This window comes from Hylobates moloch, unplaced genomic scaffold, assembly GCF_009828535.3.
Source record: "Hylobates moloch isolate HMO894 unplaced genomic scaffold, HMol_V3 SCAFFOLD_18, whole genome shotgun sequence".
In the NCBI taxonomy this organism is placed as follows: domain Eukaryota; kingdom Metazoa; phylum Chordata; class Mammalia; order Primates; family Hylobatidae; genus Hylobates; species Hylobates moloch.
In genome coordinates this window covers 29,696,435-29,715,807 of record NW_026652293.1, presented here as the reverse complement: position 1 = coordinate 29,715,807, position 19,373 = coordinate 29,696,435, and the positions used below count along the sequence as shown (strand labels likewise).

General features: G+C 38.7%; 1 protein-coding gene across 5 annotated transcripts in view; it reads left to right on the top strand.

Moving 5' to 3' along the window:
• Positions 1-19,373, top strand: part of RGL1 (ral guanine nucleotide dissociation stimulator like 1) — a 283,782-nt gene that overhangs the window by 87,269 nt on the left and 177,140 nt on the right. For 4 of the 5 annotated variants that reach the window (XM_032136387.2, XM_032136384.2, XM_058430932.1 and 1 more), the window contains one exon: positions 12,172-12,335. In XM_032136387.2, the coding sequence (XP_031992278.1) occupies positions 12,204-12,335 (132 nt within the window). In that variant the 5' untranslated portion in view covers positions 12,172-12,203. Of the gene's footprint in view, positions 1-11,386; positions 11,456-12,171; positions 12,336-19,373 lie in introns of those variants that run through there. The other variant, XM_058430930.1, reaches the window with a different exon arrangement.

Sequence of the window (19,373 nt, the reverse complement as noted above, 5' to 3'; positions counted from 1 at the left end):
ACTTCCCCCTTAAAAACTGGCCAAGACCAAGAGCCAAGGTTCCCTCCTAGAAGTCCCAAGCTGGACCAGAGGAAGGTGCTAACATGGTCTGTTTCGGCCACAGGTGTCTTTCAGAGGACCACGAAACTCACTACCTCCCCTCTCTGAGATAATGGAGTGAGTGTGTTAGGTTGGCTCAGTGGCTCAGACTAAAGCATCAGGGACTCTTATATTTAAAACTGATGTCACTGCTAATGTACTGCTTGAATGTATCTAAGCCCCTGCCTTTCTATTTCAATTTCCTCTGTGGTTATGTGAAACCAACTATGACAGTCCGTTATACATGGAAGGCTAGTGTTGCCAGATTTTAATTTGGAGAGTACAGAACATAATTTTGACTAATTGGTCCAGTAGGAGCTAGAGTAGAATCTAAACAACTCTGGAGGTCTGTGGCAATGAAACAGGGAAGGAGGGAGAGATTTAATCAACCTTCACCCAGGCAGGCTGTTGACAGATTTCTAGGCTGACTTAATCAATGTACTTATTTCTCAGGTAAGACCTCAAAACTATTTGGATCTAATTTCACTATACTTCATCCTGTTCATGATATTATGCTTTCAAAGTAACAAGCCTTGAATTCCTTTTAAGGGCACACAAAAGAGTAAAACACACTTTCTTTTTGTCCCATCTGAAGTGAAGAAATGGAGTGGGTGCATAGAAGTTGTAACTCTGAGTCTGCTTAAGTTTTGCTAGTGTATAAGTCATTTTTCGGTACACAATGAAGTTAACAATTAATATCTTTGTGGTATCCAGAAACAATGTCAACCAAAATTGGAGCAATGAACCTGAGAACTGAATTCACTTGAGCTATAAATCATGAACCCATCAATCTCTAGAGCAGAAGCAAAACTGAAGTCACTGAATATTATAATAGATTCCATATGTTGTTTTAAAGAAGGCTTAAAAATAAGTAGACTTACAGGTTACCATATTTCTGTGGCAAAAATTTACATATGTGGATAAGAAGTGAAATAACTGACTGTCCAATTTTTGCTTCTGTTTTCTGCCACTTCTTTTTAGTAGTGGAATAATTATTTAGCTCTTGAAGGGCAGGGCAGAGGAAGTATGATAGGCACTAGAGAATGTGGAGGAGCTGATAAAATAGAATATGAAGGGAGGTAGAAGAGACTGACTTTCAGCTTTGGTAGAAAAGGTAGCACAGATAAGGAAGCACAAATTTCAGATAACCCTCTTGGCCTTTCCCCTGCTATCTTATTGCAGAGAGTTAGTGTTTCTCCTTAAGCATTAAAATTACAAAGCCAAATAGTAACATGGCCACAATTCTGTGAAAATTTTGAAAGGCCATGACAAAATGAAAATGAAAGCTTTGTTCTGAGTCAGACAGATCTGTTTTCAAATTTGGACCCTGCTCTGTGACCTTGGGCAATTCACTTAATTTCTCTGAGCTTCAGTTTCATCTGGATGGGGAATTAATACTTACCTCAAAGAGCTCTCAGTGTAATAAACTTTTGTATTTCTCTCTTCTAACACCTATCCTGTCAGTTTGAAATATAATCTGTCAGTTTGACATATAATCTATCAGTTTGAAATGTATCTCTTTCTTCTCATATGATTGTAGACTTCCCAGGAATTGAGATTAAGAACTCCCAGCTCAAGGGCCGATTAGTGGAGAACACAGGCTTACTTATCTTTGTTTTGCCCTGCCCCATACACACCTCCCACAATAATTAGGCTATAGCTATGTAAAACGTTAGGGACTTCTTCCCTCCAGTGACAGCATGGTGCTAGGTGAGATTTAAGCAAACTACACGTCATGTCCCTGCAAATTTGCCATCTTGTTATAGTCAGTCGGATTGGCCCACTAACCCTCCAGCTAGAAAGTCAGGAATGCTAAATCTTATATTTGCATGATTGCTATTGTGCTAAGGTGTCAGAACGCAAAATACAATCTTAGTTCAGTTTACACTTTGGTTTATTGGAAATAGCAAGGTCAATCTGTGGCAATGAAAAAAATGGAAAGTCCTGTAAAAGTTTAAGGAGGGAAGAATAAAAGGAAGAGAAAAGAAACTGTAGCCTAGTTGGAATGAAATGGTAACACGAATGAAATGATCCTCTTTCCTCCCAGACAGATGTTGGCATGGATTTCATATGAACTCTGAAACTAAAGCCGACACCCAACCGAGTGCTCAAGCCCTACATTCCATCCACCCCTCATTTGTTAGTATTGAAATTGAGGCATTTCACAAACTTGGCTATCGAATACTGTAGGTGTGTGGAAAAGGGCCAGATAAAACGGGCCAATTAGAACACAGCCACATCTGTCAAAACTCTAACCCTTAACCTTAGTGAAAATATAATCTAGGATCAAACACAGGAGCCCTGCAGATGTACACAAGTCATTTAATGCAGCCCTTGGAAAGACTGTGATGAACGGCTGGTGCTATTGTGAAGGCCTGATGAGAAAGCCAGGCTTGGTTTTGCTGGGAATATTTGCAATTTTAAAGAAAAAATATAGGTTCTAATTGAGTAACCATTTAATGTACCCCAGTAAGGTCCTTCCCATAGGCTGAGTTGAAAATACTCTGACTCTGTTGCTATGCAAAGCAGTTTCTAAACATGTTTTGAAAATCCGTTTGAAATTTGAGAGTAGAATTTTTTTTCAAAGGCTTCATTTAGGCTTAAAACCTTTTGGTTCACTCTAAAATAATGCGAGGGTTTCATCCTTAATGGACTATCGAGGTTAAATTCAACAGCTGCTTCTCCTCTGATATATATTTATGAATGCAGGATGCATTCTCTATGGTACGGTACACCCTCACAGAGCTCTGAGTAAGAGGAAAAAAACATGGAAACAATTTTTTTTTTTTTTATATTGGAGTGTCCTTATGGGGTTTGCTAAAGGACAAATGGGGCTGTCATTAAAAATAGGGATTGTATCTTCTTGAGTATACATGGATCGTGACCAACACAACAGTTTTTACTGAATTTACTAATAAAAATTTCACTATGTTATGTCAAGCTCAAGTCTTTGGGAGGGTTTTTCAGGATTCTGTAAGATATGGCTTTGACTTTGTATTCGCTTTTGGGCACCAGGTCATCAGGGAAAAGTCACAAGATCTATGCAAAAGGCAGCGTCAGGAAGCAGCATCTCTAGTGATTTCCCCTTGGTTTCATTGTCCCTGTGTTCATCTGGGTTATTGAGTCTTTGATCCCACATGGGAAAGGTTTGCCATGTTGAGCCAGTAGTATAACTCATTCTAACTAAGGCACATAGCTTCTACCCTCCCCCCTGCTAGATGAGTATTGGACCAATTCCTTTGTCCTTAGCACCACTTACAAGGATTTATTCCCATTTCAGAGGATTTATTCCCATTCAGAGAAGGAACAACATAGTTGGATAGGAATAAAAATGCTGCTGTGTATGTAAAGCTTCTTGCACCTGGTTAATCTAGCAAACTGGTGTTTTGGTCTTCAACACTAACTAGATCTTTATTATGTGACACTAATCAAAGAGTCTTCTGTAATGGGATAAGGTGTTATCTGATCAAATGAAGGAGGAATGATATTTGACAGTATATGGTATATGTGAAAATCATGGTGTCCTTGCTACTTAGAGACTGTGAGAGGGGATAAGGATTGGCTTAGAGCCAGCTCACCCTACATGCTCTCCCAGAAGTGTTTTCTTGAAAGAGTTTTTCCCCATGGGACCTTCCATTTTCCTCTGGCTTAGTAAAGTGACTGTAAGTAAATAGATTCAACTTCTGTTTATGGTGAAGTAAAAGATTGAGAACAGATTGCTCTTTAACCTGAAATGTGGAAGGGCTAGTCGATTTGGAAGCTAGTTAAAATGATTTTGTGTATTAACTGGTAAACTCAACAGATTTTTTTCCCTGTGAATCTAACATTTCTAGATCTTCGCATTCCTCCCGTGAGAAGTCCACCTCTGATTCCTTTCGAGAGCTCAGATTCCTAGAAACTCAGATTTTTGAACATCTACATGATGTTATTTTGTAAGTGGAACACTGACTGTTAAAGGATAGCAGTGGAGTGGAGTGGTGAGGGCACAGTTCTGGGTCAGGATGACTGGCGAGAAACCCTAAGGCTTATTCCATAATCTCTCTTGATTTGAGCTTCTGAGGATAAACTGAGGCTTGTGACATGCTAGCCCGGCACCTGGTGTAGTAAATATTGAATGCACTGTGGTGGAGAGGGTTGTGTTGTCAATGTTGCTGTTGTTATTGTTGAGACCTAAAGGATTGCTATGATCTAAATCAGCTTAATTTCCTTCAACTTCATAAAAATTAGCCTGTGATTATTGAACTGGATGATGCTCTCCTAATGGTTTTTGCATTTTGCCTTCATTCAGCCAGTTAAAGCTGGTGTTTACAGAATTGTGAAACATTTGAGCCTGGGACAGTCATGTGATTTACAGTTTTGTCTCGTTTCATGCTTTCCAGCAACATAATTACTGAACTTTTTATCGTAATAAAAATATAGGCCATAAAAAAGGCAGTCCCCTGGAATTCCCTCTATCTCTCTTAGAATGCTAAAGGGTATTTTTTGTGATCTCAGCTCTGTTCTGTTTAGGTATCCTCTCCCTCCCCCATGTCTGTCTTTGCAGATCTGTGACCAGACGGCTGCACTGAATGGAGACTAGGAAAGGAGCCCAACTGTTTTCCTTGTGTTGGCTCTCTGTGCCGAGCAGGGATTGTTGAGCAAAGCAAGGATTGCTGAGCAGCATTTCTCCAGGGAGGGTCACAGGGTAGTACAAACCCACTCTGGGTTTTTTTTTTTTTTAATTAAAAACTTTGGCCAAATACTATCAGTAAGGGGGAGAAAGTATGCGGTTTGAAGACCAGTTGGACCAGTCTTTTAAAATATCAACTGGAATAAAGCAGGAATGCCTTGCACTTCTTCAATTTTCTACATTTAACAGGAGACAGTTGCTCCCAGAGTCACTTCTAACTCCACAGACAGTATTGTGCAACCTTGCTCAGCATTCGGGGAGACACTATATAATTAAAATTCCTTTGAAAATGGTTGCCCAATGATTGACATTTATTCCAGAATACATTATCATGTTGAATGCTTAATTCCTTCTTCCAGTACATTTTCTTTAATAAAAAAGTAAAAATCTATTTTTTTTTTTTTTTTTTTTGAGACAGAGTCTCGCTCTGTCGCCCAGGCTGGAGTGCAGTGGCGCAATCTCGGCTCACTGCAAGCTCCGCCTCCCGGGTTCATGCCATTCTCCTGCCTCAGCCTCTCCGAGTAGCTGGGACTACAGGCGCCCGCCACCACGCCCAGCTAATTTTTTTTGTATTTTTAGTAGAGACGGGGTTTCACCGTGGTCTCGATCTCCTGACCTCGTGATCCGCCCGCCTCGGCCTCCCAAAGTGCTGGGATTACAAGCGTGAGCCACCGCGCCCGGCCAAAAATCTATTTTTTAAAATGGTGATGGAGTTTTGTAAAAAATTGAAGCAGTGTAACAAACTTATGTCTAATTTTGCTCTTAAAGAGTTGGCAGGCTAGCAGGGGAGTCCAGAGTAAGTTATGGAAAGCAAAGAAAGCAATACTCAGGATATAGCTGAGTTGCCTTACATGGATAGACTTGAAATGCTGCTGAGATTCCAAAGAGGAAGAGATAATAGGAATCTGTTGCTCTCTTACCTCCTAGTACATTGACTCATACCTCCAGTTCAAGCACCAGCAACGTTTAGTATTACTACGAAATAATCTAATGGGCTTCCTTTCTCAGGGCAGTAGGAATCTGTCTCTCTGCTGTGGCTTTCTGGAGTCCCTCCCTTCTGATGTCTGTCTGTGCCCCAGTTTCCATTTTTATATGGTCATCTTTGATTCTGGATACCTGGTTCTCTCTGTGTTCTCAGAAGAAATAGACTAGTGAGATCACTATCGTGCCCCCTCCACAATTAGGAGGCTGTATCTTGAGACCTTCTTGGATCCCACAATTTGTAGATATCGCAATAGCAATCATGGTTAGAGAAGTCTACCACCAAACCAGGAGTCAGATGCTAAGGATGGGTGAGCATGTCCAAATAGCAGCTTTAAAAAGCCTCGGCACACTTACAATTGACTACATGTCAGAGGGTTTTGGGTTATCTCCGAATAGTCAAAACCCTGATATTATATATACGAATGTAAAGGGGCTATTTTAATATCATACTGTTTGTTTGACTTTTGAGTGGTGAATGCATAATATGGGAATAAGTACAATATGTGAGTGAAACACCGAAATCACCTTTCACTGTTTTGTGTAGTAGTTTGGAGCCTTCAGTTCTTCTGGAAAAATAATTCAATGCACATTAGTTTTGCTTTCCACATTTGAGGGAGGTGAATGCTTTATTTTTATAACTGTAAGAGGTCTCAGCAGTCTTGTAGCCTATTCATGTTGAAGATGAGGACACTGATGCCTAGAAAGGTGAAATGGCTTGCTTAATGGTTACACAGAGAATTAACTGTAGCTTCATGGTTTTTAACTCAGGTCTTGTGACTAGAATTTCAGTGCACTTTGCATTAGGCAATTCTGAACCTTTGAGTAAAACTAAAATGCAAAGACTGCTCTTGATAGCATTCTGGATGGAAGAGTTGAAGATAGTAGGATATAAAGATAAACAAACCTATCTTATCTGGACAGGACCTCAGCTCATTAGGAAGAGGAATGAGGAAGAGAGAGTATAGGAGGAAAGAAATGGCAGAAAGACAAATAATCATGGGAAGGGACTGGAACAGGGTAAATGCCAGACATTTTCAAGATTAGAAGAATTCTCAGTTGAGTTTGAAAAATTGAAAGATTTCTTCAGGTAGAAGCAAAAGGGAAATAAGCAGAAATATTATTATTATCACATATAATGGAGTCTGCAGAGGAAGAAGAAAAGCATGACCCTAATAGATAAAGATAAGAAGCACCAAATCATTTCAATAAGTTTCTGAATTTTAAACACTTTCTTTTCCTTCCAAACATATTTAAAGAGGAGGAGGAGGAGAAAAAAGATAACGATTTGTGAGGGATGTCTCATATGCTATTTATTATAAGAAGGAAAGTAAAATTCAATAAATTACAAATGGATTTATCAAACAAAGTTCAGCATGGAGGTTAATAAAATAAATATAGACTTGAGTGGAGTTGTGTCCTAGCACTTACTTTTAAAGCCATGTTTCAAAAAAAGGGCATCCATGGAAGTGATGGATAATTTTTATCTGATAGCAAGAACAGACACTAATAATGGCAGGTTATTGTGTTCTTAGATTATCATTTTAATACTTATGTTTTCAAGATTAGCCTCTGAGAAGCTGCTCATTTACTTTTGGTGCATAATGATCACTTAGGGTATGAAGCCATCAGCTGCACCCTTTGTTTTGACCATGGAAAATGTTATGACCTCCAGTCAATGATTATTTTGGAAGGAATAGAAGAAATAAGTTATGATTACATATTATAGATATTATAAGCATAGTGTTAGTAAATATTTTAAAAAGAAGACTAGGCACAGTGGCTCATGCCTGTAATCTTAGTACTTCGGGAGACTGAGGCAGGAGGATCACTTGAGTCCAGGTGAGACCAGCCTGGGCAACATAGTGAGATTCTGTCTCTACAAAAAAAAAAATCTTTCCATGGCTTTCTCATCTGCAGATTGTTTCTCAGTGTCAAGCAAGCACATCTTTCTTCCATCCTACCTGTCTTCCCTGTTTTAATTTTATTTCTGTGCTTCATAAGGTTGAGGCAGTGTACAATCACAGTCCTTTTACAATTACAAAAAAATTCCCAAGCAATTTTCTTTTTTAATTTTTGAGAAAAATTTTGCTTTTATGCTCTCTGATCAGATTTGCCTTTATATACATACAGGTTCCTTTTTTCACCCCACTCCCAACTTAAGGCTGATTTTACCATCCAGTGGTTTAAACAAAATTCTGTTTTGGATATCAGGTGTTTTAAATTAAAAAGTCTTCAAAATTGATTTCCAAAAGAGTCCGTAAGGCTTATGATGTTTTAGACCAATTCTTAACTAGAACAGAAAATTTTGCCTTTTAGGTTTACAGTGATTTCATATTATCTGATGATTCTGTTGAAGGGGCCCATATTTATGGTATTTGCCTGGAGGTTGTCTTGTAATCCTTGACTATGTGTTTTAAGAAAGAAGGCAGGCTGAGTGCGGTGGCTCACGCCTGTAATTTCAGCACTTTGGGAGGCCAAGGTGGGCGGATCACCTGAGGTCAGGAGTTCCAGAGCAGCCTGGCCAACATGGTGAAACCCTGTCTCTACTAAAAAATACAAAAATTTGCTGGAGGTGGTGGCAGATGCCTGTAATCCCAGCTACTCGGGAGGCTGAGGCATGAGAATCGCTTGAACCCTGGAGGCAGAGGTTGCAGTGAGCTGAGATCATGCCACTGCATTCCAGCCTGGGTGACAGAGCAAGACTCCATCTCAAAAAAAAAAAAAAAAAAAAAAAAAGAAAGAAGTCAGCAGTTCAACTATAAGATGCACAGTATATCAGAGGTAGTGGAAAGTCTACATAAGCCTCCTATTTTAATTTTAACAAAAAAAATGACTCTGTCACATAGACTTCTAGCTCTTTTTAGGGGAATAGGTAGGAAACCTATAATGCATGAATTGTTTAAAGAAAGTATGGAGGCTGGGTGAGGTGGCTTATGCCTGTAATCCCAGCACTGTGGGAGGCTGAGGCAGGTGGATAATTTGAGGCCAAGAGTTTGAGACCAGCCTGGCCAACATGGTAAAATCTCATCTCTGTTAAAAATAGAAAAATTAGCTGGGCGTAGTGGTGGGCATCTGTAATCCCAGTTACTCAGGAAGCTGAGGCAGGAGAATTGCATGAACCCGGGAGGCAGAGGTTGCAGTGAGCTGAGATTGCACCACTGCACTCCAGCCTGGGTGACAGCATGAGACTCTGTCTCAAAAGAAAAAAAAAAAAAGAATAAAGAAAGTATGGAATAAAATGCTAGATTTGAAGAGGAAAAGACAGGTTGGTAGCAGGACTGGCTATATAATTTGTGGGGCTCAGTGCAAAATGAAAATAGAAGTCCCCTTGTTCAAAAATTAAGAATTTTAAGGTAGCAACAGCAAAGCATCAAACCAAGCATGAGGCTCTTCTCAGCATGGGACCCTGTGTGACTTCATAGGTCACACACTCATAAAGCTCACCGTGGTCAGAAGTTGAGATGTCAGTAAAAAGGAAAAGGGATGATCCATTCCCTGTGATGTTTTCCTACCTCTATGCCATCCTTACCTGTGTACTCAACAGATGTGACCATCTCTCAAGGGGGCACCATTGTGCCAGTGAGCTGAGACACAGACACTCTGGCTCTAGTCTATGGAGGAAGGAGCATGAGAATGAGAAGGAGGTTGCATTCTACCAGTGGCGGGAGAGTAGGTTGGAGCTGAAGGCTTTCTGGACTGATCTAGGAGGGACAGCATGAACTTGGGAACTCTGCAACTTTCTAGCAGTGTAGTAAAGTTATTTAACCTCTCTGAATCTCATTTTTTCATTGCCGTAAAATGGTGATATCTACCTCTCAGGGTTATTGTGTGGATTACAGATAATGTGGAAAATGCCTAGCACAGTGGCTGGTATGCAGTGGAAGCTCAAGATATATTGTACATATGGCCATTTTTGTAAGTGCAGAGATACACTGAGGATGAGTGAAAAAGACTTCAAGTCTCAGATAGGGTGGAGGATCTCAGAATGCCTGAAGAGCCTTGTAAGGACCTGCTGCCTCTCTCGAGTCCCTCCTTAGTTCCTGAGTACTTTGGAATCATTTAAAACTCACAATTGCATCTTCTTCCCAAACAGGGTGAGGAGCAATCTGTGGGAAGTCAGTGCACAGTAGAGTTCAGTCTTCAACGCTGAAAATTTGCCAACTTTCACCCACACTGTGGAGATGAGAAAGCAGCTGTGGGCAGACAGTAGAGTAAGCTGTGGGGTCTCTGGAACACGTTATGCTTACAGATGTTCCATTGTTCCCATGAGATTTTGTACTTCGTCTATTTTATCCAGTTTTGTTTCCATAATATACGAAGGAGACAGCCAAAATCATTTTATGTAGTTTTCCTAGTTTGTTTTGATTTATTTGTTGTTGTTTACAGTATTATCTCCAATAACAACAATGGAATTTCCTTTCCTACTAATCTGGCCTGTTTCCATTTTGCCTGTTTATTTTAATTTCCTTTTTTTGGACTGAAATCTCTACATGACTCTGCTTTGTTTATTTCCTTGTGTGTATGTGTCAGCATCATTTATTAGTGTGTCCACTCAGAGGAACTTTGTTCATTAATTATGTAGGTTTTGTTTCCTAGTTCCTAGTGGGAGGATATTAAGTGCTCTATGTTTCTAAGTACTTCACAATGGTTTTGGTTATCAGTTTCTTCATCACTGCTCTCTGCAAGCAGATGGGCTTACTCTCCATGGCTTACACATGGAGCATGGGAAGCCCCAGAGCAGAGAAGTAACTCCTCTGCAGATGATGATTTTCTTAAATCCGCTGACCCGTCACGCCTGCCACTCGTATAGATTTCAATTTCCACTTACTTTTATTTGGGTAGTAGGTTAAGTGAGCATAACACCTGTGTTTTGCAGACATAATTCCTTGAAGACATTTCCATGAAAACCAGCCTGTTGTTAACGAATGAGCAATTTCATCTTGCATTATAAGCGCTTGGGGGTGTGTGATGAATGTTAGACTTATCCCTTTTTTATGAAGAACTTACAGCCCACTAAGTCGATAAAAATGTTAAAAGGAAGAGGTAACCTGACTTTTACATCTGTTACTTGAATATGTAAGATCTGCTGCCTCCTTTTCAATGGATTGTCATGATTTACTAAATGATTGAATTAATGATTCATAAAACATTTATTTAGTACTTACTCTGTATGTGATACTATCTCTAGTCTCAAGATGCTTATAAGACTAGAAGGGGAAAATAGAATTGAAAGCAAATAAATATAATAAGGTGTTACAGGTGACATGATAGAAGTTTGTCTAGAGTACATAGAGTAACAAAGGAGGGAGGCCTGTATTCTCTTGGGATGGGGATTGGAGAGAAGGTGTCACAAACAAAGGCTATAGGCACCAGATGTATCTGGGGTCCATAGATACTTTCAAATGGCTGAAACAGTGGCTGAGGAGGCAGCAGTGCATGCATGAGGTGGGAGAAGGGAGGTGGAGGAAGCCAGACCCAAAGCTCCTTGGATGCTGTGTGAAGGAGTTTCGGTTTTATTCTTTAGGAAAAGTTTTAGGTAGATGGAACATCAGTAACAGTTTTGCTTTTTAGAAAAATTACACCAAGAATAGACTCAAGGAGACTTGAATGGAGGCAAGGAGACTCTTCTGATAATATGGAGCTGAGCCAGGCAAGATATGATGAGATTCTGAACAAGCCAGTGGTGGATGGAAAGATGTCAAAGAAGTAGACCTTGTAAAATTGGTATCAATTTTTAAATAATATCTTACAGTAACTGTTAGTGAAACCAAGGCCCAAGAAAGCGCATAGCCAGTGAATATCAAAGGGATCTTCCTCTGCTTTCATTGCAGTTTAGAAACACAATGATTGTGGCATTTCAGACACTATATTGTAATACATCATATTGTTAATACTTGTTTACAATCTTTCTGTCCTGAGGCTCTAAGCTTCTTAAAGTTAACAGCCGAACTACTGAATTATTTGTGTATGCCTAGCATGGAGCCTCATATACACAAGTGCATAATAGATGTTTGAAGAGTAAAACTCTTGACATCATAGCCAGTGCTTCTTCCACATGGAGCACTTGGCATGGAAATATGAAAAGATCACTCAGGTTTGCCTGACAGCCACCTGTTTCCATCACTCCCCCTGACAGCACCAAAGCCAAGTGATGAGCAGGTATAACAGGCAGATGATGGCTTGCGCTTTGCTTTAAAAGTTACATCAGTTTGCCATTATCAGAATGCATTCTTACCTCCCAAAGCCTGCATTAAAATACCAATAATGAATATTTAGAATAAATAATGAATATTTAAAAGTGGCCATAAAAGTTGATGCCTATTATGATACTGTCTTTAATGGTTTCACTAGTCAGAAGTCAAACATGATAATTTGCTTCCATGTCTCTTTTAATGTTACTCATTGTTTTAACCTGGATCACACTTTATTCTTCCACACAGATCCGTAATGCCTCCTGCCTGCCTCTTTCAAGATGGAGGTGAAACCTGTGGGAGAACCTACTCAAGAGGTGTCTAAATTCAAACTTTCCACCAAGGTAGAAAGCACGGGACACTGGCTGGTGGAAGATCATGCTCGAATATGGGAAGTCTTAAAGACAGAGGAGGTAAGATGACTCTAAATGGCACAGTTGGTGAAATGTTGGATTTGTTCATACCTGAGACTGTGATTCTTCATGTAGCAAGCACCACAGGCCAGCTTGGCAAATCTTTATTCAGGGGCTGTAGGCACAGCCATGACTGGAGAACAAGTAAGTCAGGAGCATGTCCTTTGCACATTAATGACTACACAGTGATTCAGGCCAAGGAGGCTGCACTGAAAGCCAGCGCTTACAAAACGATGATCTAAGGCTCATACGCATATAATCTGCACTTTAGCCTCAGGTATCAGCAGTGTAGCTGCGGGCTAGCTACATTCTTTCTCAAGGCTGCCCTTCTGTGACTTCCCTCTCTCCAGCCTATTGTTGTTGAAGTTTCATTTGACTTATATAAAATGCTGTTATTTGTGTGCATATTTGTGGGGTGCGTGTGTGTGAGAGAAAGAGAAAGAGAGAGAGAGGGAACGGGGAGAGAGAGAGAGAGAGATGCTGTTATTCTTTCAATGGAAATTATAAATTAAAGCTTTTATTTTTATTGTGCGTTTGAGGTAAAATCATACATATTGGCAAGATATTGAAAACCATTTCCATATAGGCATGAAGAGGTATAAAAGGAAGATTGGAAAAGAGAATGGAATTATTAACCAGATCATGGAAAGGCCTAATTTCCCTGAGCTTGGGTTGTGACCATCTTTTCAGCTTAGCAAATAAAATGAAAGCTAGAGGTTTGTATGTTTTTGTTTTTTAGAGACAGGATCTTGCTCTTCTGTCCAGGCTAGAGTGCAGTGGCACAGTCATAGCTTACTGCTGCCTGGAACTCCTAGGCTCAAGTGATCCTGTCTCAGGCTCCCAAGTAACTAGGACTACAGGCCACACAACACCACACCTGGATAATTTTTAAATTTTTTGTAGAGATGAGACTCTCCCTGTGTTGCCCAAGCTGGTCTTGAAGTCCTAGCCTCAAGCAATCCTCCTGCCTCTGCCTTCCAAAGCACTGGGATTACAAGTGTGAGTGACTATGCCCAACCCCAAAAGCTAGAGGTTTTAATACATGGGAAAGAGCATCTCAGAGAGAGGTACCAAAGCAAGAACTTCAAAACAACTAAGATAGCATAGAAATGTAATAGGGAAAACAGAGAACACTTTGTCAATGGTATTTTGGCTACCAGAAAGACCAGCAGCTATTTTCTGAGAGGCTTACCTGGGTGATATTCATTATCTTGGGTAGTTGTCTAGGGTCTGGTCCTTAGCTTACATGCTTGGAAATTTTATTTTCTTGTGTATCCAACAGAACTTTCTGGGGCAAACTCACATGAATTAAGTTTATGCAACTAATATGTAAAAAGAAAATGGCAAGTCCTTAATTGACAAAGACAAATAGAAGAGTTTTATCTTCTGGAATACTCAATTTAAAATGTTTAGCACACATTCTCCTTGTAGGCAAACCTAATGGGAAATCAAATAATGCTGAGAAAGTTGATTCCTAAGGATGGAATCATAACAAGTGGAAATATATAAATTCCTTGTTTGACAGCATGAGTCTAAGTATATTGGTATGGCTCTTTGGTTCCAAGCAACAGAAATTGACTAAATTAAGGAGAATGAGAAATTTCTGGAGGATGTTGAGAAGCTTACAGAATTGGTGAGAAGTTTGGAGAACTAGGCTTGGAAATAAGACAGGAACCAAGTCAGTAGAAACTGCTCAGGGTGCCAACCCTGGCACAAATTCTAAACTGGTCCTCTCCCCTCCATATTCTCATATTCTGCTCAGGATGCAAAGCTGTGGGAGAGAGGAGCTCACTGCCAAGTTTAGTTGCATGCCTTTCTTTTGATTATTCTGTGAAGAGAAAGAGGAATCTTCCATGGGAAATTATACCAACTCATCACTACACTTGTGTTTAAAATTCAAATTCCTAATATTGACACATTATGACAATTCCAATCCAAGGAAGTAACCTAACAAGTAGTCCTGAACATGTAAAATCCAGCAGAAGCAAATACAAACCTTCTCTATAGGGATATACTTGCACAACAGACTTTTTTTTTTTTTTAAAAGAAATAAACTCCACAGGTGGTAGATTAAGTCTTTGTGTATCTCACCTAACAGGTCCAAGATAAGATGAGATGAGTGTTGTGCTGAGGGCACAAAATTTAAGGAAGCACTCACTCTTAGGTTTATGCCCTGTACTTGCACAAAATTGAGAGTGAGTCTATCCTTAAATTTTGCACCCTAGGCTTGATGCTTGTCTCACTCCAGTCCTGGCCCTGTCATAAATCTGAATTTGTGTTTATCATTTTTATGCATATTTCAGTATTTATACTACATGCATGTGGATCTATATATTCAATATACAGTATTGATTTACATCTTGTAAATTTTATATAAGCCTTGTACTGTACATCTACTTCTACAGCTTGTTTTTTTGTTTCTGTTTTTATGCTGACATATGTAGTTTCACTTTATTCATGTTTAACTGCTGTTTATATTATTTTAATATAGTCAAATTTATTTATCCATTCTCTTGTTGATTAACTTTTAGTTTTCTTTCAACACAATTGGCAGTATAATACATTTTTCCTCATGAACATATGCTAGAGTTTTTTCTAGCATAGACACCTGGAAGTGGCATGCTGAGTTGTAAAGTATGAATACCTTTAGTTTTGCTAGATATTACTAGATCAGCTCTGAAATGAGGCCATGAGATTGTATCTCTGTTAGCAGCATATGAAAGTTCACCCATTCTGTATCCTCACCTGTTATTGGTATTGACAGACCTTTAAATATTGGCCAGTCTGATTGTTTTGAAATGGGACCTTGTTGTAACACGAATTTCCCTGAATTCTTGTGGCGTTGAGCATCTGTTCACATGGATATTGGCCATTTAGTTTTCAGTGAATTATCTGTTCTTATCCTTTGCTTGTTTCTTTTCATTGGGTCATTTGTCTTTCCTTCTTGATTTCTGGAAACGAATGTTTTGTTTACTATACAATCCTTTTTATTGATTTCATGCATTAAAACAATATTTTCCCACTCCTAAATTTTTGTTTTAAATTTTAATTTGGTAAAATTTATCAGTCTTCTTTTCTCCTTATGGTTTGTGTTTTTTCTGCTCTAAGAAATTCTTTCTGACCTCATGATGATAAAGATATTCTCCTATGTTTTTTCCTAAAAGTTGTAAATGTTTGCTTTTATTTGCTTTGTATTTATTTCACAATCTGAAATAGGGATATGTGTTTTTTCCATATGGCTAATTATCTAGTATCATTTTTGAATGTCATTATTTCTTCTTCAGTTTATAATGCTATTTTTCATGTATCATGTTTCTATAGATATCCTGTCTGTGGATATGATACTCCTTTAACTATTTTAGCTCTAAAAAAAGCCCCGAGTATCCAATAGGGAATGTTTCTCTGCTGAGCTATTGATCTTCAAGATTATCTTGGTTGTTTTTGGAAACTATATTTTCCATACAGATTTAGGATGAGCTTGTTCAGTTCTGCAGATATGAAGAAAAATTAAGCAGAAACTTGTCGGGAATTTGATTCGAATTTCAGTAAATTTGTTGACTGATTTGGAGAGTATCAACATTTTTATATTCAATGACTATCTTGTCTTCTTTTTTACTTTAAAGGTGATGCTTTAATATTTCATCCTTAATGTCTCACCAATATTTTATCCCACATTCTTTTGCTGTAGGATTTTGATAACTAAGGCTAAAGAAGTTCCTTCAATTCATTTTGATAACTAAGGCTAAAGAAGTTCCTTCAATTCATTTGCTGATTTTTTAACATTATAGTATTTGATATTTACAAAATAATACACATGCAAGTTATGGATTATAATATTAGAACAAATACTTGTGAGTCCACAACCAACTTAAGAAATAGTTTGTTCAGTCTATACGTGAACTGTTTCACCTACTATCTCTTTGATTTCTTTCCCTGTAAAGGTACCCATCTTCCTGAAATTTGTGTTTAATCATCCTTTTGCTTTTTAAAAAGTCTTTACTGCATACATGTATCCTCAAACAATACTGTTGAGTTATACACACACACACATGCACACACATATATACACCTATATATGTATGTATATATAAACACATATATATTTATATATATGGTGTCTTTGGTGACTCACTTCTTTTACTCAACATTATGTTTATAAAATTTTTAAGATTCAGCCACAAAAATATATATAGCAGTACTTCGTTAATTTTCACTATTGTACAGTATGCCATTGTGTGGTTGTATCATGATTAATTATTCATCATTATGTGGATGAACATTTAAGTTATTTATAGTTTTTTTGCCATGATGAACAATGCTGATGTGAACATACTATACATGTCTTTTGTTTTTTTTAGTTTTCTTATATATTTTTTTAATATACTTTAAGTTCTGGGATACATGTACAGAACATACAGGTTTGTTATACACGTATACATGTGCCATGGTGGTTAGCTGCACCCATCAACCTGTCATCTACATTAGGTATTTCTCCTAATGTTATCTCTCCCCTTGCCCCCACCCCCCAACAGGCCTGGGTGTGTGATGTTCCCCTGCCTGTGTCCATGTGTTCTCATTGTTCAACTCCCACTTATGAGTGAGAACATGCAGTGTTTGGTTTTCTGTTCCTGTGTTAGTTTGCTGAGAATGATGGTTTCCAGCTTCATCCATGTCCCTGCAAAGGACATGAACTCATCTTTTTTTTTATGGCTGCATTGTATTCCATGGTGTATATGTGCCACATTTTCTTTATCCAGTCTATCATTGATGGGCATTTGGGTTGGTTCCAAGTCTTTGCTATTGTGAATAGTGCTGCAATAAACATACATGTGCATGTGTCTTTATAGTACAATGATTTATGATCCTTTGGATATATACCCAGTAATGGGATCGCTGGGTCAAATGGTGTGTCTGGTTCTAGATCCTTGAGGAATCACCACATTGTCTTCCACAATGGTTGAACTAATTTACACTTCCACCAACAGTGTAAAAGCGTTCCTATTTCTCCACATCCTCTCCAGAATCTGTTGTTTCCTGACTTTTTATTGATGGCCATTCTGACTGGTGTGAGATGGTATCTCATTGTATACAAGGACCCCTGATGATGAGCTTTTTTTCATGTTTTTTTGCCACATAAATGTCTTCTTTTGAGAAGTGTCTGTTCATATCCTTTGCTTAATTTTTGATGGGGTTGTTTTTTCCTTGTAAATTTGTTTAGATTCCATATAGATTCTGGATATTAGACCTTTGTCAGACGGATAGATTGCAAAAATTTTCTCCCATTTTGTATGTTGCCTGTTCACTCTGATGATAGATTCTTTTGCTGTGCAGAAGCTCTATGTTTATTGATTTGCATATGTTGAACCAGCCTTGCATTCCAGGGATGAAGCCGACTTGATTGTGACGGATAAGCTTTTTGATGTGTTGCTGGATTTGGTTTGCCAGTATTTTATTGAGGATTTTCGCATCGATGTTCATCAGGGATATTGGCCTGAAGTTTTCTTTTTTTGTTGTGTCTCTGCCAGGTGTTGGTATCAGGATGATGCTGGCCTCATAAAATGAGTTAGGGAAGAGTCCCTCTTTTTCTATGATTTGGAATAGTTTCAGAAGGAATGGTACCAGCTCCTCTTTGTACCTCTGGTAGAATTAGGTTGTGAATCCATCTGGATCTGGGCTGTTTTTAATTGGTAGGTTATTAATTACTGCCTCAATTTCAGAACTTGTTATTGGTCTATTCAAGGAGTTGACTTCCTCTGATTTAGTCTTGGGAGGGTGTATGTGTCCAGGAATTTCTTCTAGATTTTCTAGTTTATTTGTGTAGAGGTTTTTATAATATTCTCTGATGGTAGTGTGTATTTCTGTGGGATCAGTGGTGATATCCCCTTTATCATTTTTTATTGTGTCTATTTGATTCTTCTCTCTTTTCTTCTTTATTAGTCTTGCTAGTAGTCTATCTATTTTGCTAATCTTTTCAAAAAACCAGCTCCTGGATTCATTGATTTTTTTGTGTCTCTATCTCCTTGAGTTCTGCTCTGATCTTAGTTATTTCTTGTCTTCTACTAGCTTTTGAATTTGTTTGCTCCTGCTTCTCTAGTTCTTTTTTTTTTTTTTTTTTTTGAGATGGAGTCTCACTCTGTTGCCCCAGCTGGAGTGCAGTGGCACGATCTCAGCTCACTGCAAGCTCTGCCTCCCGGGTTCATGCCATTCTCCTCCCTCAGTCTCCTGAGTAGCTGGGAGTACAGGTGCCCACCACAATGCCCAGCTAATTTTTTGTATTTTTAGTAGAGACGGGGTCTCACCGTGTTAGCCAGGATGGTCTTGATCTCCTGACCTCGTGATCCACCCGCCTCGGCCTCCCAAAGTGCTGGGATTACAGGCTTAAGCCACCTTTTATTTGTAATGTTAGTATGTTGATTTTAGATCATTCCTGCTTTCTCCCATGGGCATTTAGTGCTATAAATTTCCCTCTAAACACTGCTTTAAATGTGTCCTAGAGATTCTGATACATTGTGTCTTTGTTCTCATTGGTTTCAAAGAACTTATTTATTTCTGCCTTTATTTGGTTATTTACCCAGTAGTCATTCAGAAGCAGGTTGTTCAGTTTCCATGTAGTTGTGTGGTTTTTAGTGAGTTTCTTAATCTCGAGTTCTAATTTGATTGCACTGTGGTCTAAGAGACCGTTTGTTATGATTTCAATTCTTTTACATTTGCTGAGGAATGTTTAACTTCCAATTATGTGGTCAATTTTAGAATAAGTGCTATGTGGTACTGAGAAGAATGTATATTTTGTTTATTTGGGATGGAGAGTTCTGCAGATGTCTGTTAGGTCCGCTTGGTCCAGACCTGAGTTCAAGTCCTGAATATCCCTGTTAATTTTCTGTCTCATTGATCTGTCTAATATTGACAGTGGGTTGTTAAATCTCCCACTGTTATTGTGTGGGAGTCTAAGTCTCATTGTAGGTCTCTAAGAACTTGCTTTATGAATCTGGGTGCTCCTATATTGGGTGCATATGTATTTAGGATAGCCAGCTCTTCTTG